Source organism: Pinus tabuliformis, chromosome Q (genome assembly GCF_031772625.1).
Source record: "Pinus tabuliformis cultivar Carrire ecotype Pingquan chromosome Q, CPIR1, whole genome shotgun sequence".
Classification (NCBI taxonomy): Eukaryota; Viridiplantae; Streptophyta; class Pinopsida; order Pinales; family Pinaceae; genus Pinus; species Pinus tabuliformis.
Window position 1 is genome coordinate 131,592,670 of NC_142296.1, and position 22,717 is coordinate 131,615,386.

Consider the following 22,717-nt stretch of genomic DNA (forward strand, 5'->3'; position numbering starts at 1 on the left):
CTACATCCATGGTATATCAGTTTCAATCCGTTGAAGGAGACACCCAAGAACATACTGATCTGGGTCAAATTTCTTGGATTATTGATTGAATTCTAGGCACGATGGGTATTTATGGATATTGGAAATGCCATTATAAAATTTGTCTACGTTGAACCTCAGTGGTTAGGTACTACAGATAAGCGGATTGCATGGTTCCCGATTGAGAAGGAGTATATGGGAGGTTTCCCAGACCACATTGAGTTGCAGTGGGAAGGTAATCATTTACTCCAACACTTGGACTTTTGGGAGTCCTTTTCTGATGTCTCATTTGCCATTATACTAGCCACCTCATGGCACAATTCCTGCGCAGACTGGGGGGACGTCATTTTCCCATGGAAGATCGTTGCGTGGATCGTCAGTTTTGGTTACGGGAAGGGACATTCTCTCTGCTGGTGACCGAACTATTGGGGTGGTGGCGGACCGAAAGTGCATTCCCACAGGTACTCCCCCTTGTCTTTTCTCACACCTCTCCTCTGATTATACTCTTGATAAACGAAATAATACCTCCCCGATTGAAGCTCCCTCATCTCCCTTGATGACGAATGATATTGGGTCTCCTACTACTAATGACTCAACCTATATTCCCTCGGATATGGCCACTCTACCACCTCGCAAAGGCACTCCCATTACTAGACAGACCCCTATCCCATTGACGACACATGATGCAATATCACTGGACATATTACTTACATTCTTTCCCTCACACCCCCTCTTAGCTCCAATCCTTCCTCGGTGACGGACCCTCACCCCCTATCGCCAACCTCCCCATATCCTCTCCCACAAACTCAGTTGATAGTGATATTTATTTTTTACATAAAAAAAGACACTCGACCTTCGCACCCTCATTGTCCACAAGCCTCACAATTCTTTGTCGCCCTGCATCAGCCCTACCTCAACCAAGAACATCACGATCCGCTGAACGCACCATAGGGATAACCACAATTTTTTAGGCCATCCACGTACCCTCCCTTTCAATCCATCCGACCCACATGAACTCATTGACGTTCTAATTGCTACGTCTTGTCAACCCAAGGGACCTTAGAGGAAATGAGCCCTTTCTGAGGGCATCATGATTTTTTTCCTCTCTATGAATATCTGCAGATTGGGGGCCACGCATAAATTTCTTACCCTCAAAGACATGTTTCACACATCTAACCCCAATATCATACTACTCCAAGAATATATGCACTCGGCTCAACATGTGGTTTCATATTTTAGGAAGATGCTTCCTGAATGGCATATTGCGGCAATAGACTCTATTGGTCTCTCTGGGGGTCTGGTTGCACTATGGAACCCAAGGTGGGTTTTTATGAAGGCTTACTCATGTTTTGGTGGAATTCTTTTATCAGGAAAAATCATAGGTCTCTCAGGGCGCATTCACATTTTCAATATATATGCCCTTTATAGGGTCAGGGCCTATTTTTCGAAGAAATTGGTGGATTCGGGGATCTTGGTACTAGATTCCTTCTTAATGGTAGGGGATCTCAACCTCACTATAGGTTTGGATGAGATAGGGGGAGGGGGAGGGTGCGGTCCCACAGATTGGATCCCATTGCAGACCAACTCAAAGATATCATTGTTGACTTTAATCTCGTGGATATTTTCCTCCTCGTCTTTTTCCCAAATGAGAAAATGGCAAGACAAGGGACATTCATATTGCCAAGCGACTAGAGATATTTTATTACATGAACATCTGATTGAGAGATTGGGGTACATCCATTCAGGGATTATCAACTCTTTTATCTCTGACCACAGGGCCATTATCTTAAAATGGAACATGGATGATCTCAGAATGGGGGTGCCATTTAAATTCAATCAGGTGTGGTTGGAGGACCTGGATTTTGTCACTCTAGTGAAGGATTTCTACACACATTACAAGTCACATGAGATTTCTCCAATGGTGGTAATGCTGGAGAAACTACAGGCCTTCAAGGGGGTGGTTTAAAGATGGGAACGTAACAAGAAATACCAAATGAAAAAGGACCGAAAGGATATCTCAGATGAATTAGATAGACTGAGCCTGCAACTTCAATCAGACAACCCTTCCGAGGTACTGTGGACATCCATCAGATCACTGGAAAAAAAAGACAATCTATCCTACATATCTAGGAGGTAATATGGCGATTAAAGAGTAGGGCACTATGGATTCAGGAGGGGGATCGGAATACAAAATTTTTCCACAAATATGCCAGCCACAGAAGGAAGATTAACACTATCTAGGATATGAAGGACTCAGATGGGAATCTGATTCACACACTACAAGACATTCAAAGGGAGGCAATCAATCATTTTGAAGAGGCATACATGCGCAGGGTGGCAGCCAATCATTTTGAAGAGGCATACAGGCACATGAAGGCAGCCAATCATTTTGAATGGGCATACAGGCACAGGGAGGCAGACTGTACTGAGGACTAGATTTGGGGAGTGGGTTTATACCCCACTATGTTTGATGATGACTCAAATGATGCACTATATAATAGTGTTACGAAGGAATAAATAGTGGAAGTGCTCAAATCTTTCAATAGTGCCAAATGCCCGGGTCTAGACGGATGGACCGTCGAGCTATTTATACATTTTTTTGATGATTTACATGAGGACCTCCTGGCGATGGTGGAAGAATCTCGTCTTCAAGGTTTTATCCACCCGCATATCAAATCAACTTTCATAGCACTCCCCAAGAGGAGGCTCACTGGATCCTTCAAGGATTACCGACCCATCTCTCTGTGCAATCTCATCTATAAGTTAATATCCAAGATTATTTCTAGCAGGATCAAGCATATTCTATCCAAATTCATATCTCCCGAACAATTTGGATTTTTGCAGGATAATCATATACATGATGCAATGGATACTATATAAGAGTGTTTTCATTCTATTCACACAAAAAAGTTGAATGCGACAGTCATGAAGGTGGACTTGCAGAAGGCATATGATTGCCTGGACTGGGGCTATCTGCGGCTGGTTTTACATAAAATTGGCCTACAGCCCAAAAACATTGATTGGATCATGGCATGTGTTTCAAATGTTAGATATGTTGTGATCATCAATGGATATCCCATTAGGTTTTCTTTGGCAGGCCGTGGTCTGAGATAGGGGTGTTTCCTATCTTCATTACTTTTTATCTTAGTTATGGATGGACCTAGCCTGTGTATTTAACAGGACGTGGTGGCAGGATAATTTCGGGCTCTTGCATTGGGTCGTAACATTCAGATATCACACAGTTTTTTTGTAGATGATGTTCTCATTATGGGCATGATTTCTAGATTTTCTTGGTTGGAACTTTATCACATTTTTTTCAGGTTTGGAAACGCCTTGAGACTTTTTATGAATCATCAAAAGTCCATTATTTTATATGGCAAGGGTGATGAGGAGGATATAACATATATCAAGGGTTTATTCGGGGTGGAGGCTGATAGCATGGAGGGTGGTATGAAATATCTGGGTTTTCATATCAAGCCAAATAACTACAGAATTAATGATTGGATGTGGCTGGTGGATCGTTTTTACAATAAGATCTCAGGGTGGGAGTAGAAATGTCTTTCTCTGGATGGGTGACTTACCCTCACTCAGTCAATCACTACACAACCCGCGGTATATTGGGCACATCTCTATTGTCTTCCTATTACTATCATCTCAAAACTCAATAGAATTATGGCTAAGTTCATTTGGTCGGGCTCGGCTTCTGAATGCAAATATCATCTGACTACCATGGCCTCCATTTCTATTCCAAAAAACATGGGTGGTTGGGGGATATTGGACCTAAGGCGTTTTGGATGGGCCTTGCTATTAAAAACCTTGTGGCGAGGCATATTCGGGTTTGGCATCTGGGTAGACATCATAAGGAATAAATGTCTAAAAGGAAAAGACTTTACATTCTGGATGTGCAGGGAGCTCAGTGGTGTTCATACGAGGTCTTCCATATGGCTTAGTCTGAAAAAAATCTAACACCATTTCTTGAGGCGCACTTGCTGGATTTTTGGTACTGGGCACAAGGTTCTGATTGGCCCAGATCATATTATGGGTATGAGACTGGATTTCCACATCTCGGACAGGCTCCTATATTGCATCAATGGCAAGGGATATTTTTTCTAGAACCAAGCCATCAGTCACTGGAATGGAAATGTCCCTATCTGGAAGGGGGCGAGGGAGATGGGCCTCGGGGGTCTAGAGGCATTGGAATGGGATCATATCAGATGTGATGAGGTTGACTGGTATTTGTAAGGGGGAGGAGGGGGATTATATCATATGGCTTAGGAAGATGAAGAGCGGTAATGTTTCAGTGGAAGACTGATACAAATCCATTTTCTATGTCGACCATAATATATTCGAGGTATGTTGGTTTTACAAGTTTTTCAAAACTAAGTTGTCTATCAAAATCATCTTATTTCTTTGGCTTGTCTGGAAAAACAAGGATTTGACTTGAGATAATCTTCAGAAGAGAAATTGGCAGGGGTCTAGTATATGTGTTTTATGCAGGAAGGAGGCGGAAGATAATGTACATATATTTCTCAAATGCCCCATCTGACTGGAGATCAAGACAAAGATTGTTGGTCGAATCAATTTCCCTTTAATTTCTTTTGATAAAATCTCAGACTATCTAACTTTGTGGAGTCAAAACCCCCCGAGTGACGATACATTCCCCTATCATCCTTTTGGGAAATCTGGAGTTGTCGGAATCACATTATATTTGAGGGTGCGAAGGGAGAGAGATCATGCGTGATTGAAAGTATTATGGGCCAGTATTCTACTATGTTGAACACCACCAATAGACCCATTCAACCTACTATCTCGAAGACAGGCCCAGGGATAACATATCCAGCTGGGTTTTCTGATGGTGCCGTACAAGGAACAAGAATTCACTGGGGCGCTGGCAGTGGCACTAATACGAAGGCGAAGGAAATGGCTTTGTTGGGGCTACTATGGTTGACATCATTCCTGAGCATTCTCTCCATTCATACATATGGGGATTCACAGGCCATCATTAATCATGTTCGAGGTAACATGTATATCAGGCAACCACATCTTGAGGGCTGGCTCAGACAAATCATGACCCTCTGGAGGTCTACAAGACATGCTTCCATACAACATATTTGAAGAGATTTCAATCAAAATGCAGATAAGATGTATAAAATGAGTTTACTGGCTCCGTTGGATGGTATGTATATAGAGATTCGGATTGCAGGTTCCATACTAGACGCTGGTGTTTTCCCTTTCCCTAGATAGTTTTTTCTTGGATGATGCAGTACTATAATTTCCTCATGTTTTTCTGTAGGCAATCCATGTCCGTCAGCAGACTATATGTTTTGTGGATCAAGATGTTTTTTTATAGATGGATCTAGGTATTTTGTTTTTCTTTCCCTATTTTAGATATTTGCCCGGAGTCATATAAGAGTATAAGGGTTTATACTAGACCTTTATATATGGTTATCACTTACATACACTGTTTTAAATCAATGATATGTACTCTGTATTTTTTATTAATATAAAAATCAGTATTTTTTTTCTTATTGGAAAAAAATAGTGAAAAGACCCACAACTAATTTTCTTCGTAAAAAAGGTGGTCTGTGTTATCACTGAAAATTCTGATGCCAAAATAGCTCACACTAGCTTGAGGACAAAGTGTTTTGCAGCACATAAATCCTTTTGGCAGTTTCGCAGCGCAGCATGTTTTAGGTGATTTCGTAGCGCATAATTCATATTTTGCACTGGCTGCGCTACGAAATTGGGGATTTGTTCGAATCCATAGTCATTCTTTCCCAGCTGTCATGTTTATCAAAATCCATTGGGTTTGCATCAACAGTTGTCAGTTTATAAGGTTTTTTAGTACCCCAGCAGATGGTGTTTCATTGGGTTTATCTGGAGCACTCTTTCCTTGGAAGAAGCCTTCTGTGGTAATCAGTGGATAAACAAGGGATCAGACTGTGGATATCACATCATTTATTTTGGCACTGTTGCAAGTGCAAGGGAAGCTCTCATGTCAGAGGTTAGAACAGGGGTTCCTTTAAAGGTTTCCTGCAAAGACTTGCATGTGAAGAAAAGAATTGGAAGTGGAAGCTTTGGTGAAGTCAAAGAGATTATCTGGATGGGAGAGAATTTTGCAATGATGCATATGTTTACCAATGTGGAAATATTTCTGCATGAGGTCTCTGCAATGTCTAAGCTTCTGCACCCAAATCTTTTGCAGGCATTAAGCTCGTTTGTAGATAAAGACAGAAGTGAGTGCTGTCTGGTGACAGAATTGATGCATAAGGATCTTCGTAGCTTCATCAACGAGAATTCTTCTCCTCGCAAGAGAATCCCATTTTCACTTCCAAGGGCAATAGATATTATGCTTCAAATAGCCAGAGGACTGGAGTATTTGTATTCCCATGGTATTTTGATATGAATTACCTTTGTGAAGTTTTCCTTGAAAATTGGTGCCTCTGCATAGTTTCAAGGCAGATGAGAAGGACATTTCAAGATAAAAAAGCTCAAGACAGTCGAATTTGGCATGTAAGCTGTGTTTTTGAAATTACACAGCAGTTTCGTAGCGCGCTACGAAACTGCTGTAGGTGATGTTTTTTACAGGCATATTTCTCTGTTTTAAGTAGTCAACTTCCAGGAGGTATTTAGAGCAGCTGAAAGAATATTTTCGAAAATTGAAAGAGGTTTTTATTCCTAACATACTGAACTAGAAAAACCTCTTTCAGTTTCTTCAAATTGATTATGAGCTAGGAGAAACGAGTGAATAAAAGTTGCACTACGAAACTGCTGTTTTTAATTTCCTGTTTTACACATCTTCTTCAAGGATCGATTCTGGGCAGCTGGAGTAGTTTTTCAAAAAACCAAAGGAGGTTTTTGTTCAGCATGGATTGTTTCACAAAAGCCTCCTTCAGTTTTTCCAAATACGTTTTCTGCGAGAAGTTATGAGCTCTGTCCCAAGACCTATTTTTCAGCCAGAACAGAAGCTTATATTTCATGTCATCTTCACTTACCATTATATCGCCAATGTAAGAAAAAGGAGGTGAGATACATCAGAAAAATGAACATGCGTTTAAGAGCTGAAAACAAAGCTTTAAGGAGAGAGGTTGCAGATTTAAAAGCACAGCTAGGTTAACTGGCTGCTTATGGATGGTGAGAAAGGTCATGTTCTAAGTTTTGTAAAATTTTGCTTAGTTCCTTATTTTGAAGGCATGTAGACCCTGCTATACATATCCAAGGTAAAAAGGAGTTTTGCAATCAGGTGGCAGAGCAGTAAAAATATCAATAGAAATGGAAATTGTTTAAAACAGTTTCGCAGTTTCGTAGCGCGCTACGAAATTGCGAAACTGCTGTAGGTGTTGTTTTTAAAACGCAGGCAAACAGTTTGAAAGAAGAATCAGAAATTTGCAAAGGGAAAACCTCAGTGACATGAAAGGGATCAAAGGAAGCTGCTACAACCATTCAACATATGCCAGGTGTACCTTTTTGTAAAGGTGAAATATTTTGTCTTAAGTTAAAGCTTTGATAAAGGTACTTTATTACCGGTTGTTAGGGTTTTGGAAGGAGATGTATACGAAGAATTTTGGCTTATACACCTGTTCAATCAACAAAGCTTCCAGCACATTTGGGAATATGGTGATGCTCGTTATTTTTGGGGTATTAAAGAGCTGGGAACATGCTGCTTAATTTTTGAAGAATGGTGGGAGACAAGGACCGGAAAAACAGGGGTTTTATCCTTATGATTAATGAACCATCAGCGCATTCAGTATCCAAAGCTAGCTTGTTCATTGCATCTTTCTCTCAGCTATCTCGGCCAAGCTTTAAGGAGACAGGTGTCAAGGATCAAGAAAGAATCATGCTACGAGGAGAACAGAATCAGAGTTTTAGTTTAGTTAGGACTCTTTGTAATTACAGCTCAGCACTTAATGTATTTAATGAGTTAGTTAAATGGTAGATAGGGGTAATTAGTAGCAGTCATCGAGCTCCCCTCATGCTGGAGGAGGAAGCTCAAATTAGTTAAGGGTGTATCTCTATATATAGATCAAACTTTGATGTAATGGGGGTTGGATGTTTTTGAAAAACAGAGTTTATTTTGCTTATGTAAGAACTTGTTTTCAGTAATACAAATGACTGCTTTTTCTTCTCAGGATTCATACATTGTTTCAGATGCTCAAGATATATGTGTTTGGTTTTATCCTTTATGTTTTACAGCTTTATAGATACACAATCACTCAGAATTCACTCTGCTGCTCTGATTTCCTGTGTGTATTTGTAAGTTGAGGTTTATTTGAGAGGTGTCTTGAGTATTTAAACATTACATGCCCTGACTTCCATGAATGAGTGGTTTTATAGTTTGCTGAAATGATGATTAACTCCATGAGCCCAATGGAAATCTTTGTAAGGTCTGTCCAGCCAATTCATATGTTAAATTTACTTTGCAAGAGTTAGCCATCTCATCAATATTTAAAATCAGTAACCCCTTTGAGAGAGCCCTCTCAGGCTAAGGAGGCTAAGCCTTAGTCAAAAGTCTGGTTTGAAATAGTTACACAGAGTCTGACTGATTAGCAGCCTTCAGTGCTTGATTTCGTGATAACAGTCTGCATGGCAGATTACTTGCTCCCAGGCAGGTTTGGCAATGCACAATCTTAATAAATTAATCCTATAATAAAATAAAATTTGGTCGGTTGTTGGTTTTGAAGTGTCATTTTTCAGATTTAGGATTAAATAAAATTTAGCTCGTCGTTACTTGTAGTGTAAGCTCTTATATTTTGTTTATATTTTGTTTGGGAATTGTTTTTTATGACATAACTATTCATGTGAGTTAAGTATATGTTTACTGAATATTTATAATGTAAAATAAAATAGTAAGAGTAATTTTTTAAAATGATATAAATATTTATAATTTAGAATAAATCAATTCTAATACATTTTATATTTTATAATAATAATGTTTTTATAATTAAGCATTATTGCTATCATAAAAACATAAAGGTTTTGCAGTTTTTGCTATTAAAGTAGGGAAATGATGTGCATAATATCTATGCACACTTGCTCTCTTGAATAAAAGACATCGCTTCCTCTTTATAAGTTTATAAATATAATATATATAATGTTCCTATTTACATAGTTTTGTGACTGTAAACAGCGAACTTGCGTTAGTGGCCACTGCATACTTGCTCCCTTGAGTTAATAGATGCTTTGTTGATGTTATGATTTAGAAGACATCGGTTTTTACATTGACATAACATGAGTTTACCTTTATGGTTTTTTTGAGATGGTTGATTAAATTAATGATATAGTTTAGTCTTCCATGTCTATTTGCATTGGAGGTTGCAATTAATAAACTAAATGTAAGAAGTATTTAGGTTTCTGTGCCACTATCCGAAAATAAAAGATTGTATTTGCTCTAGAAAGCCGATGACCCTTTAATTTCAGCTATCATAAAAGAATATGCCATTATGGAAGATAAGTTTATTGAACTCATTTCTCAAATAATATATCAAACCTATTAGGCGAAGGTGTCCTATCGGAAGTTGATCATGACGATTAATTTAATTTTTTAATTTGAAATTGTAATTTTTTTTTAATATGATTATATTTTTATTAACTAAATATTCAAATCATATTTAATTTTATGATGATTTTTATTTTTATTTAATATTTCAAGTAATTAACACGGGTTTACCTTTCTTCTTTTGTAACCATAAATAAATGAAGTTTCAATTTTGAAATTTAAAAATGTTCTAATATTGAAATCTTAAAAATATTGATTTCCATTGTTAAATATTTTTGTTTGGGATATATTTTATAAACAAATAAATTTTATTTAAAAATATTTAAAATAAATAAATTTTATTAAATTAATAAAAAAACTCAATTTAATTTAATTGATAAATATTTTGAAATAAATTTTTATTATATAATAAAATTTAGTTAAATTTTGAGTATTATAATTTATTATTATATATTATTTGGGTTTATTTTTAGAATAAAATATTTCAATTAGAATATTTTAATTTCATATTTAAAATAAATAAACTCTATATAATATTCCCTTGGGTTTACAATATCAATCTCTCAGATTAATTTATCTAAGGGTTCAACCATGGTCGAGCATGGTCCAACGTCATATTGTGACATATATTGTATCAATATGAAAAGTGACATGGTCAACCATGTTTATTTAAGGGTTCATAATATTTATCTTAGGGTTTATATAGCTTTCCTTTATATTATTCCCTTGGGTTTATAATAATAATAATAATAATAATAATATCCATTTTTAAGGTCACGGCCAGGCCAGACACCAAATTGGTGTATGAGACCCCCTTATTTGTGGGACAAGGGACCCACCTCCTCGCAACGATTTGACTGCTAAGTCTACGAAGGCATAAATACTCTACCACCCTTTGGTTTTGAACCTGTGACCTCTTAGGATGAAACACATGCTCTTAACCATTAGGCCCACTCAAACTGTATAATCACTTGGGTTCTTAGTTTTAATCCCTTGGGTTTATAATATCAAGCATGGTCAATCATGGTAAACCATGGTGCAACGTCACATTGTGACAAAGATTGTGTCAATATGAAAATCAACCATGGTCAATCATGGTCCAACGTCGCATTGTGACAAAAAATTGTCTCGATATGAAAATCAATCATGGTCAACCATGCTTAAACGTCTCAATGTGACAAGGATTGTCTCAATATGAAAGTCAACCATGGTTAACCATGGTAAACCAGGTTTATTTCAAGGTTTATAATATTTATCTTAGGGTTTGTATATCTTGGATTTATAATATTAATCCCTTGGGTTCAATATTATTCCATTGGTTTCATAATTCCTTAGCATTTTAGTATTAATTGATATGTTGGGCTTATACTATCAATCATAGTCAAATTCTTCCAAAATGTGCGCCAAAAGTGCCCTGTAAAATTCGCATCCTTGTCAGAGAGAATGGACTTAGGTAGACCATGTAGCCTAACAATCTCTGTAGAGAACATTTGGGCCACGTTAGTGGCATCGCTGGTTTTTCTGCAAGGGACGAAATGTGCCATCTTCGAAAACCGGTCTACTACTACCATCACCCAATCATAACCCCGTTGTGTCCTCGGTAGACCCAAGATGAAGTCCAAGCTGACTGAGTCCCACGATCTACTTGGAATGGGCAATGGTGTGTAGAGTCCCGTATTTTCACTGTGTCCTTTTGCCAACTAACACACTTTACATCTGGTTACAAATCTCTGCACATCCCTTTGCATTTTTGGCCAATAATAAAAATGGCTGAGCTGCTCTAATGTTTTGTCTAAGCCAAAATGTCCGGCTAAACCTCCACTATGCTTCTCCCGAATGATATTCTCTCTCATCGAGTAATCGGGGATGCATAACTATCCCCCTCTAAACAACAACTTCTCCTGCAAATTATAGTCCAACCACGAACTATTGTTTCTCACCAAAGGATTCTGACAGGCTTCATAAGCCTCTTTGAAATTCGTGTTAGTCTGATACAAGTATTTCAAATGCTCAAAGCCCAACACTTGATCATACTCTCCTACAAGAGTAAAGATCTTCTGTTCAATGCATCCGCCACCTTGTTGGCTGGCTCGCTGATGTGTTTCAACACAAAGGTGAAACTCTACAAATACTAAACCCACTTAGCATGCTTGTGATTTAGCTTGTGCTATTGCATCACATATTGCAGTGCAGAATTATCCGAGAATAAAATGAACTCATTCCCTAGCAGATAGTGTCTCCAATGCTTCAGTGCTTGGATGACAGGATAGAATTCCTTGTCGTAGGATGAATACTTTTGCCTGCTTTCATTAAAATTCTCGGTGAAAAATGCAACAGGTTTGTCTTCTTGGCTAAGTACAGCTCCAATGGCTGTACCGCTTGCATCACAGCGAACCTAAAAAAGCTTTTTAAAATCTGGTGATCTCAGGATCAGCCTCTCTGTGATCTTCTTCTTCAGTAGCTGAAAACTCCTTTCTGTTTCCTTGGTCCAATGAAAAGGTTGACTTTCCTTCTTTATAGTGTCCAACATAGGTGCACAGATTTCACTAAAATTTCTTATAAATTTTCAGTAAAAACTTGCCATCCCATGAAAACTACGTACCTCAAATATACTTTTTGGGGATGGCCAGTGGACAATTGCTGCAATCTTCTCTGGGTCCAGCTTCAACCCGTTTTCTGCAATCACGAAACCCAGATAAACCAATTCTTTTTGCAGAAAAGTGCATTCTTTTAGATTTATCAACAACTTATTCTACTGCAATTTTTCCAACACACTTCGAACATGTCGAAAGTGTTCCTCTCTCGTCTTGCTGAAAATTAATATATCATCGAGGTACACTATTACAAACTTTCTAATGAATTCTTTCAACATTTCGTTCATGAGTTGAATAAAAGTACTGGGTGCATTACTCAGTCCGAATGGCATTACCAGCCACTCATACAGTCCTTCATTGGTTTTGAAGGCTGTCTTCCACTCATCCCCTTTCCGGATTCAAATATGATGATACCCACTCTTTAAATAAATCTTTGAAAAATATGTTGCCCCGCTCAGGCAGTCCATCATATCATCCATCCGTTGTAGTGGAAATTTGTAGCGGATGGTAATCTTTTTGATGGCCCTCGAATCTGTGCACCTTCGCCATTCTCCTCCTTTCATGGAGCGAGAACTATTGGAACCGCGTAGGGGCTCAAACTCTCCCTTATCAGCCCTTTATCTAGCAATTCCTGCACCTGTTTTCTGATCTCTTAATTTTCTTTGGGGCTCATCCGATACATTGCCTTATTCGGTAGACTTTCTCCAGGTATAAAGTCAATATGATGACTTATACCTCTCTTAGGAGGCAATTTATCTTGTAAGTCATCCACTACTATATCGATGAATTCCTGCAACACTTGCTGAATTTCCGCAGGAAAATCTGACACATCTTTGTGTAGCAGCACCGTCTTCACTCTTCTTACAACAACATAGCTTACTTCACTGTCTTCAATCTGTTTCAAAAACTGTTTTCTGCCCATTAGTAAAACTCTTGTCCCGCTTGTTTTCATCGTCTCTTCTTCCTTGATGGGCACTAGCATGTGCTTGATCCCATCTTTGACAAACTTATAAAAGTTTGTCTTCCCGTCATGTACTACATTCCTGTCATACTGCCATGGCCTGCCTAGCAGTATGTGACATACATCCATCGGAATTATATCACAAATAACCTTATCCTTATATCTGCCAATATGGAACTCAACTTCACATTGCTCATCCAACAACAACTGATGGCCTTTTTGCAGCCATGATACCTTGTAAGGAGAGGGGTGCTTCAACCGTTTCAACCCCAACTTCTCCACCATCTCCATGGAAACCAGATTATCTATGCTCCCACTAGCGATAATCATCTTACAACATTTCCCATGTGACTTACAAACTATCCAGAACAATGCTTTCCTTTGAGTTTGTTCAGCTATTTCTTTGGATGGTTTCAGCAACACTTTGTTCCAAACTAAGGATTCCCTTGTTTCTGGCAAAGGGAGGTGCCTCTGCTTCCTCTGGCTGTGTGACATACGCACCCCTCTATCCAGCTTCTTCCGCCTCCGGACACTCAAAAGATTTGTGCCCCCACTTATGGCACCTGTAGCATTGATAACTAGCTCCTCTACCTCGGCCATTTCCTCTTCCTCGCTAATATGGCCTGCCACTTCTCGTGTTGTCACCTTTTTATGTTGTCCCAGAAGTTTAGGAACTGCTGCCTTCTTCACTTTTGCTGGCAGTTCACCCTCTACCATAAGACTATCCTCTTCCTCTGCTGGTTCCCCATCCTCTCCTAGCATTTTGTTTTCTGGTGATCTTCTCCTCCATTTTCATAGCACTCTGATATGCTTCTTCTATGTTTTTAGGGGAAAGAATGTTGATTTCATTTGATATTTCTAATCTCAAACCATTTACATACCTTGCTGTTTTCTTCGGGGTGTCCTCTGTATAACTAGATCTTAAATTTACCTGGTAGAATTCTTCAGTGTACTCTCTTACTGTCATCCCTTTCTGTTTCAAATTCTGCACTTGCCGATGCAGTGCAATCTAGTAATCCTTGGGTAGAAATCTGCCTTTCAACTTGGCCACCATCCTTGACCATTTCTTTATTGGCAACTTGTTCATCCTCCTTCTCTCTACTTGGACACTGTCCCACCATAGGGCTGCATGTCCCTTCAGCTTTGTTGCAGCGAACTTAACTTTCTGATCTTCACTGACCTCTTCACACTCAAAATATTTATCCAGTTTGCTGATCCAGTCCAACAGAACCTCTGTGGACAAGCTGCCATCATAATTTGGGATTTCTGGTTTAGGCTTGCTACTCACCAATAGGACCGACCTCAACAATCTCATTTTCGACCCTTCTTCATCTGATCCATCTATTGTCACTACAGCTTCTTCGTCACTATCATCTCCTACCTCTGGATCCCTTCTCCTTCCTACTTCAACTGCCTCCAAATGGGCAGTGAGGATCCTGATTTCCTCACGCAATCCTTCATTTGCTGCTCTCCAAGCACCTCTTCCACGTCCTTGTCTTCCAAATTCCATCTCTCGAAAAAACTCTAAATCCTGCTCTGATACCACTATGATGGGACCAGCCTGCAATTCCACAATATAATATTTAACAATAATATAGTAGTGTGCTAATCCACAATTAAATGATTAAGAAATGATTTGGGACTTAACACTTGTGATTAGGTGTTAATCATAGGATGGTTCTAGTTATTCATTGGATGGCATTTATGCTGGACTTTAATGATGTTGTGTTGGCGGTACTTGCCTCGGTTACTGTTTCCCGCTCTTGGTTTACGCCAAAACCTTGCATTCTATGTCATTTCTTCATTTTGCATTTGTATTTTCGCTGCGCTGAGGGTTTGGACTGGAAGTGAGGGTTTGTGCTGCGAATGTATGGAGTTGAGCAACAGGCTCTGCGTGCACCCAGCTATGGGTTGTGCTGCTTGTTGGTGTGGCACCTTCGTTTGTTCTGGTGATTTCGTTGCTCGGTCTCTTGGGCACAGTATGAAGGTTCTTCTCATCTGTGTAAGAGAGTTACTACTGTCTTTGCCTATTTGGTTAATAAACTTGTCCCTGCTCCACTATTTTCATTTCATTGTAGTTCTTCTGGTTACTACTTTTGGTTAATGGGTTACCCGTGTTGCGCTCTACAGGTCACAGTCGCGGTGGCCTCGTCCTCAGCTTCGCAGCTCTATTCAGGTAAGCTGTCTCTCCATGATTCGTTTCCCTTCTTCGTTTTCCTCCAATTCTAATGAGGACTGCTCCTTGGTCTCAGGGTGTCACCATTGGCTGTGGCTCAGTGGGATTCCATTCTTCAACTAATCTCTAGGTAAAACAATTTGTTTACTGTGCATTCAGTTTCTCACTGCTTCTTGTCTTTTACTCTGTTGGCATTTGGCTAACAATGCTGTCTTGTTTTGCTTGCGCAGGTGGGAGTTCGTTCTCTGGCGTGGTTGATGAAATTGCTTCGGCTTTGTTCTGGTAGGCTCTGCTACTATTATCAATTTGTCTTTGTTAGTTGGTCTCTATCAATTTGCTGGGCAGAGTCCCAGTTCTCGTCCACTCGAGTTTCTCTGTTGTCGCTATGCGACCTGGCTCAGTCTTGTACAAAACCCTCATTTGTATTCTGGCAGTTTTGTGACTTTAAACCACCTTTTGGATGGTGGCTGACCAAACCCTCACCCTTAGGGTTCTGCTGGTTCGTATTGTTCTTCCGTCGTTTGAATGGATATCCCTGGACTGTTATATGTATACAAATATTTTTTGTTGGCAATGAAAAGAATTAACAGAGAATTTGATTATATTTCGATTACCTCGGTCCTGGGATTGTTGCTCAGCATTTGCATTCTCATTCTTTTTGAACTGCTTGTAATGTGGTTGGATTTCGTTGTGGAACTCCATTTGTTTGCTGCCAGTCTTCGTACTGGAAATACTCGTCCAATTTCTCTGTCCGCTTTCTATTCTTTAGAAAAGAAAATAAATGAAATGGGTAGGAACGCATAGTATTTGCTTAGTTTTTCTTACTTAATGATTAAGGGAAAAGTAAATGAATATTACAACGAACTGTAACAGATGGACTCAAATGTTTCAGATGAAAGAAATTATTCTCTGTATTGTATTTCTGTTCTCATGTACTGAACCCCTCCATGATTGTATTACATTGATTTTTATATTGTGCTTGAACAGTTACTCAAACTGTTCTCGGTTACCATACAGTTACCCTTTGTAGTTACATAGTCGATAATCTTATTGGGTTTTCTTGTATTGTAGGAGTTACAATATTATAATTTTTGTTTATGAACAAACACCTGTAAGATGGACTAAGAAAATGACAAAACAATGTAACTGTTATGACACTACCCTAATTGTACTGTTCCTAATGTTTCTTAACTAATTAATAATAAAACAAACTAATTCCTAGACACTGTTTTATTCATTAAACGTAAATGAAACTAAAAGTTTTTGAACCTGTCCTTCTTGGTTGAGACCAACACCCAGTCATGATGCCCTTAGTTGGATGCTCCTACATCAAATGTCTAAATATGAAAATCAACCATGGTCAAACATGTGTTATTTTAGTGTTTATAATATTTATCTCAGGGTTTATATACCTTGGGTTTATAAGATTAGGCCCTTGGATTTAATATTATTGCCTTGGGTTCATAATCCCTTGGGTTTATAATATCAATCCCTTGGGTTTATTATTTCCTTATCTTTATATTATCGACCATGGTCAAATGTTGGATTGTGACAAATATTGTCTCAATATGAAAATCATCCATGGTCAACCATGGTCCAATGTCACATTGTGACAAATATTGTCTCGATATGAAAATCAATCATGGTTAAGCATGGTCCAACATTGCATTGTGACAATGATTGTCTCAATATTGAAATCAACCATGGACAACCATGTTTATTTTAGGGTTTATATACTTTGGGTTTATAATTTTGATCCCTTGGGTTTACAATATCAATATTTTGATTTTATTAATCTAAGAGTTCATATTCCTAGGGTATAATATTGTTCACTTAGGTTTATAATCCCAACCAATCATAGTCAACCATGATCAAATGTTGCAATGTGACAAGTATTGTCTCAATATGAGAATCAACCATGGTCCAACATGTTCCAACATAGCATTGTGACAATAAATGTCTCAATATGAAAGTAAAACATGGGCAACCGTGCTAGGATATACCTCAATTCAATTATTTGCATACTCGAAACATCAATTTGTGCATGACATAATGCTTTGGCCTTTAAGAGTGCGATTTTTTTTTTTCCAAAAACCATTTGTTGAAAACTATAGCAAAAAGTAATTGCGATGGCCAACAATGGCTTTCTCATATTAGTTTAATGGCCTTATAGTGTAGAGATAGGGTTCACTTCTCGAATATTACTGGCTTATTTTTATCAAAAGAAAGAAAATATTAATTTAATAATAATGTTCATGTAATAATTAGTTTTTTTTAATTATTGTTAAGTTTTAAATTAGTTTCCACAACTTTTATTTTTAAGAGTAGATGTGAGAAAAGGAGGTATGTATGCAGGTATACATAGAAAATGTATTATAAAAAATAAAGAAAAGGAGGTACATAAATATTAAAATGAATGTAAGTAGAATACTAAGAATGCTGGTAAGTAGAAGGGTTAAAATTGGGATAAATTATATTTTTAATTTATAAACATATAAAATAATAATGATAAAATGTAGGAAAAATATTTATAATTATAAATATAAGTTTATTAAAAGTAGGAAACTTTGGATATATATTATTTAAGATAGAGATTTATACTTAATAACAAATGAAAAAGTAAAAGAAAATCTGTGTTTTTCCATTATTTGAAATTCATTTTTGAATGTATTAATGGATTCAACGTCTTCAAAAACTTAGAGGACTCCTATGTTTTGCAGATTACATAGATTAAACTCACAATACTCATAAATCCTTATTGGATTTTAGACAAATCGTACAAGAAAATATGCTTGAAAAATATCCAAAACATTGAATAATTAAGCTAAATTAAGAAAAAATGTATACATGATAATTTTGATAAAACTTATGAAAAATCGAAAGAACCACATGTACAAGTTTATGAGAATATGATTCCTGAGATGAAAGAGGTGAATATAGAACACATATACAAGTTTATGTGAATATACAACACATTCTTAGTTATTCCTGAGCAAATGTTTTCATCTTTGGTCTACATTATGTGCCAAGTCAATTAATTAGATCTTCTTTGGATTCTAGGTAAGACTTCTAATGGAATTTATTTGAATCTATTTCTTTTTCTTATTTTTTATTCAAATTTGGTTTAAAATTGAAATAATAAAAACAAAATTATACCCTAAACATAGACACCATATTAAGTTGTAGTAGACTTGGTTTCCATGATCCCTAGTGAGAACCCAACCCTTCCATCACCGAACTGCAACTTAGAACAACCAAAACTCAACAAAGAACAAAGAGATCCCAATGCTAAAATTGACGCATCCTCACTACTTTGAGGACATTCACACAAAATTTCCAAAACATGAGAGAGTCCTCATTATTGTCTCTTGTAAGTTCTCTAAATTAAATTGTATTGTCCATTTCTAATGCCAAAGACTTATTAACTAATATTTTCAATTACGGGGATATGATTTATGAATACTATAGAATTGGTCTAAATAAAAACCATATTAAAGACCTAAACATTACCAAACAAGATTTGTTGTCATTTTTTACCGAACAAATAAACACTCATCTTTTTTTAGTCAATAAAGAATGGATTTGTATGGATTAGTGAACCTACTTGTCATTTCAATATTATTGGATAGATAGGGGTCCATGGTTTTTGATCAAAATCCTTGTAATAATGTTGAGGTATATATATATCTATTTCTTGAGGATATTATGGGTAGACTTTGGGCTATGAAATCCATCTTAGCTACTTAGTGATGGGAGAATTATAGGGGGTTGGTCGTAGGTCTCCACATGATCAAAATATACTAGTTGCAAGCTAGCATTAGGTCCTCATCCACCTAGATGATGGCCTAATATCCCCTGACTAGCATTGTTCAATAGTGGATTGCATTATTGAAACTAAGATAGAAATAACTAGCTTGACTAGCACCGTAGTGTAGAATGGCACCCTTTTAACATCATTTTGCTAGGAGTCACCAACACGAGGTGTCGGTAGAGGGGTTGGACCATCAGATTCTACACCAATGTTCAATTAGGAGACACCACATGGAAGGTCATGTGAGTCTCAGAGATGTGCCAATTGTGGACATACTTGCTATGCCCTGTTAGATGCCAATAAATAACATTCTTTTAAGGTGGAGGTTATTATCTTGATCATCTTTGCATTCTTCATTATATATATTTGTGTGTGTTTGTTTCTCTATTTGTTCTATATCTATCTAATTATTTGTTGTTTGAAATTGCTATGCTCTAAGAGCACTCCCCCACTATGGTTGATGCATTAGTGTACCACTCATACTACAACAGAATCTATTTTTTTATTTGGTGTACCACACATTCAGATATAGTGAATTAAAATAATCCCTCCTTGTAAAAAATTTCATATGTTGTTAGATTAGATTATAGATTCTTGTAATTTGAGTATAACTATATATTTTATTTAACATTTTTACATATTTTGATGACACTAGGAAAGAATCCATACCCACATGGGATTAGCATATAATCCCCTTTAACGTCATGTTTCAACCTAATCCTCAATCACGATCATCATAAGAATGGCCGCCGCCACTTGGACAGTGATATGGAACAGAATGGTCATGGTTATAACGATCTTTAGCACTACGGCTTCCCCCGTCCCGACTGCATCCTCCATACCGATCACCACCCTTACTATCAGAACCATATTTATTACTCCTACTACCACCTCGATAACGATCACTTCTGCTTCCATATCTATCACCTCCACCTCCCCGATATCCATCTCCATTAGGGCATTCCCTGGCAAAATGACCATGCTAACCACATTTAAAGCACTCTAAATTGCAACCACCACTATATCCTCTTCCACCTCCACCACCATAGCCACGGTCACGACGATGACCACGATCTTCCTCATCACTCTTTGGCCGAGCTTTGTCAACAGTTATAGAATGACCATCAAGACTCATCCCATGCATGGAATCTATGGCATCTTCCATGATCTTCTTGTCATCAAATGTTACAAACACAAAACCCCGAGAAAGACCAGTATCCCTGTCAACGACAACCTAAAAGTATATTGCATATCAGTTCAGAACATGTGCGGTAATAATAATGCTTATGCACGTATAACATTAATTATAGTAGTATTTCAATCGTAAATTAGAAGCCATGTATGTTAAAGACAGATGGACAAAGAAAGTTACCATAGTAAGTAGTTAGAAAGATGTGACGATGATAAAACGCATATCAGGCTGTCGAGATAGGAGTACAAATACAAGAATCCAGACACCCTAATCTGCTACTTATCTACAGAAATGAATCTAAATCCTCAGGCCGTGTCACCTAAGCCAAAGGTAGAAAGGGTCTTATTTGAAAGAGAGTTTTACGACCAAAAAAATACAAAAACGCCCTACATTTTCAACATACAATAAAGCTAGGCATTCGCTTTGCAATTTTCCTTTCAATAAATAAAAGCAAATTTTATTGGGAGCACACCAAACAGAATTCAAGTGACATGTGGAGGGGAAAATAAGCTTACCTTTGCCTTAGTGAGTTGACCAAACTTGTGAAAAGCATCTTCCAAAGTCCTACCAGAGGTGCTCCACGACAAGCCTCTAAAGAAGCAGCCATATTCCAAAGCATCAGACTTAGCTCAAATTTCTACAGAAACCCTAATCTACAATTAAGAGAGGAAAGAGTTTTCAGAAAGATTTAATATGCTTAACCAACTAGTGAAAGTGCATCAACATTAAAAATGAACCGAACAAACATATTTTGACAAAAAAAGGACAGAAAAAGGAAAATTCTCAAAACATAAAACAAAAGATAAAACTAAGCTTTATTGGGAGCTACTGTCATCTCACGAGAGCATTAAGAGAACAAATTTGAGATAAATATGGCAACATCTCACCAAACTCACTATTTTCTTCTCAGTTAAACTACGTTGGCCAAGCTCATCTAGGGTTACAAAAAATGAATACACAAGAGATGGAGGATGCAACAAAAACTACATGATCACCATTGCAGAGCCTTTAAAGCTCAAAACTATCTGCCTTGAAGATTTCAATCAAAGAAAAAAATGATAAGTAAGACCTACAGTTGAAAATAATTAATATTATTTTGTATTAATGGAGAAATGGTTATACAAGTTGTAACGTATCTCCTTAGTTTAGGATTTGTTCCTAGAGTTTAGGAGTTTGGTTGCAACTTCCTGAGTTCTAGTGATGTACTTAATGATGTAATTGCTCATTTTGATGTAAGTAGAGTGTACGGAGAGAGTTCTCTTTGTATGAGTGCAGTCTCCAGGTGCAGTACTCACCTATGAGCTGTAACTCCTCCTTTTTAATTCAAATCTGATTTTTATCTTGGTATCGGAGCTCAGAGTAGGGATAGCCTTAATTTTTTTTAGGATGCATCATTGATTACAAAACTGTAGTGGCGGCATTTGTAGAATCAGGTGGACTGCAGTAACACCTGAAGACAGGTCTCAGATGACTGATCATCTCTGAGCGCAAGAAAGTGTTGGCGCAGTTTCGTCGCGAACAGTCGCGCCATTTTTGTGCGGAAGGAAGAGCTGGCGCGAATTTTTTAGGAACAGACACGACAATTGGTGTGGTTTTGAGGGTGATAAGCACGCCAGTGCGCCAGAAAGTACAATTGACACGGAAAATCAAGGATTAATCGCGCCAACCTCTTTCTCTTTGAAAAATCAGCAATTTTTGCAGATCGAAGTTGCCCGGTGGTGGCACTTTGAATTTCCGGCTCTGTTCGGTGGCAGCAAAGCGGAGTAGCTCGGTGGTGGCATATTGGAGTCCCTGATCTACTCAGTGGTAGCAGATCAAACTTGCCCGGTGGTGGCGGATTGGAGTTCTGGATCTGTTCGGTGGCAGCAGATCGAACTTGCCCTCTGGTGGCATATTGGAGTTCCTGATCTATTTGGTGGCAGCAGATCAGTTTTGCTCGATGGTGGCGCGTTGGAGTTCTGAATCTGTTCGGTGGCAGTAGATCGGACTTGCCCGGTGGTGGCTCACTGAAGATAAAAATTATTTTTTTTTCCAGCAAAAACAGAGGTTCGGATCTGGTATGTGGTGATTTTTTTTATTATCCTGAAAGTGTTCAGTTCGATAGACTTATTCATCAGAGGATCAGAAATTTTATCAATCTAATATGAATAACAGTCTAGAATCATATCTCCATGAGTCTGGCAAACTCGATGGATCGAATTTCAACAACTGGAAATTCAAGATGCAGACTTTACTTGAAAGTGAAAATGCGTGGTCGATCGTTACAGGAAGTGAGCTGAGATCAGGATCAGCCACACAAGAACAAGATTGGGATAAAAGGGAGACAAAAGCGAAGGTCATATTGAAGATGTCCGTCAAGGACAATGTTATCCCACATATTAGAGACTGTAAATCGGCCACTGACATTTGGATGACGATCAAAAACCTATACCAGACACAGAATACAAACCGTGTCTTGTCACTCAAAGG

At 37.9% G+C, this 22,717-nt stretch overlaps 1 protein-coding gene and 1 pseudogene across 2 annotated transcripts in view; one reads left to right on the forward strand and one right to left on the reverse strand.

The window, feature by feature from the left end:
- Positions 1–20,843, reverse strand: part of LOC149218602 (glycine-rich RNA-binding protein RZ1A-like) — a 270,714-nt pseudogene extending 249,871 nt beyond the window's left edge. The window contains exon 1 of the transcript XR_016248630.1: positions 20,764–20,843. The product of XR_016248630.1 is annotated as a glycine-rich RNA-binding protein RZ1A-like (transcript). The remainder of the gene's footprint in view (positions 1–20,763) is intronic.
- Positions 6,014–6,424, forward strand: LOC149218605 (serine/threonine-protein kinase VIK-like). The gene has a single exon (XM_089386593.1). It carries the CDS (start codon positions 6,014–6,016, stop codon positions 6,422–6,424), a length of 411 nt encoding a protein of 136 aa, XP_089242719.1.
- Positions 20,844–22,717: the final 1,874 nt, after the last annotated feature.

What these genes read in the sequence shown, in the direction of transcription:
- LOC149218605 (XM_089386593.1), top strand. Translation starts at nt 6,014, where the DNA reads ATGTCAGAGGTTAGAACAGGGGTTCCTTTAAAGGTTTCCTGCAAAGAC.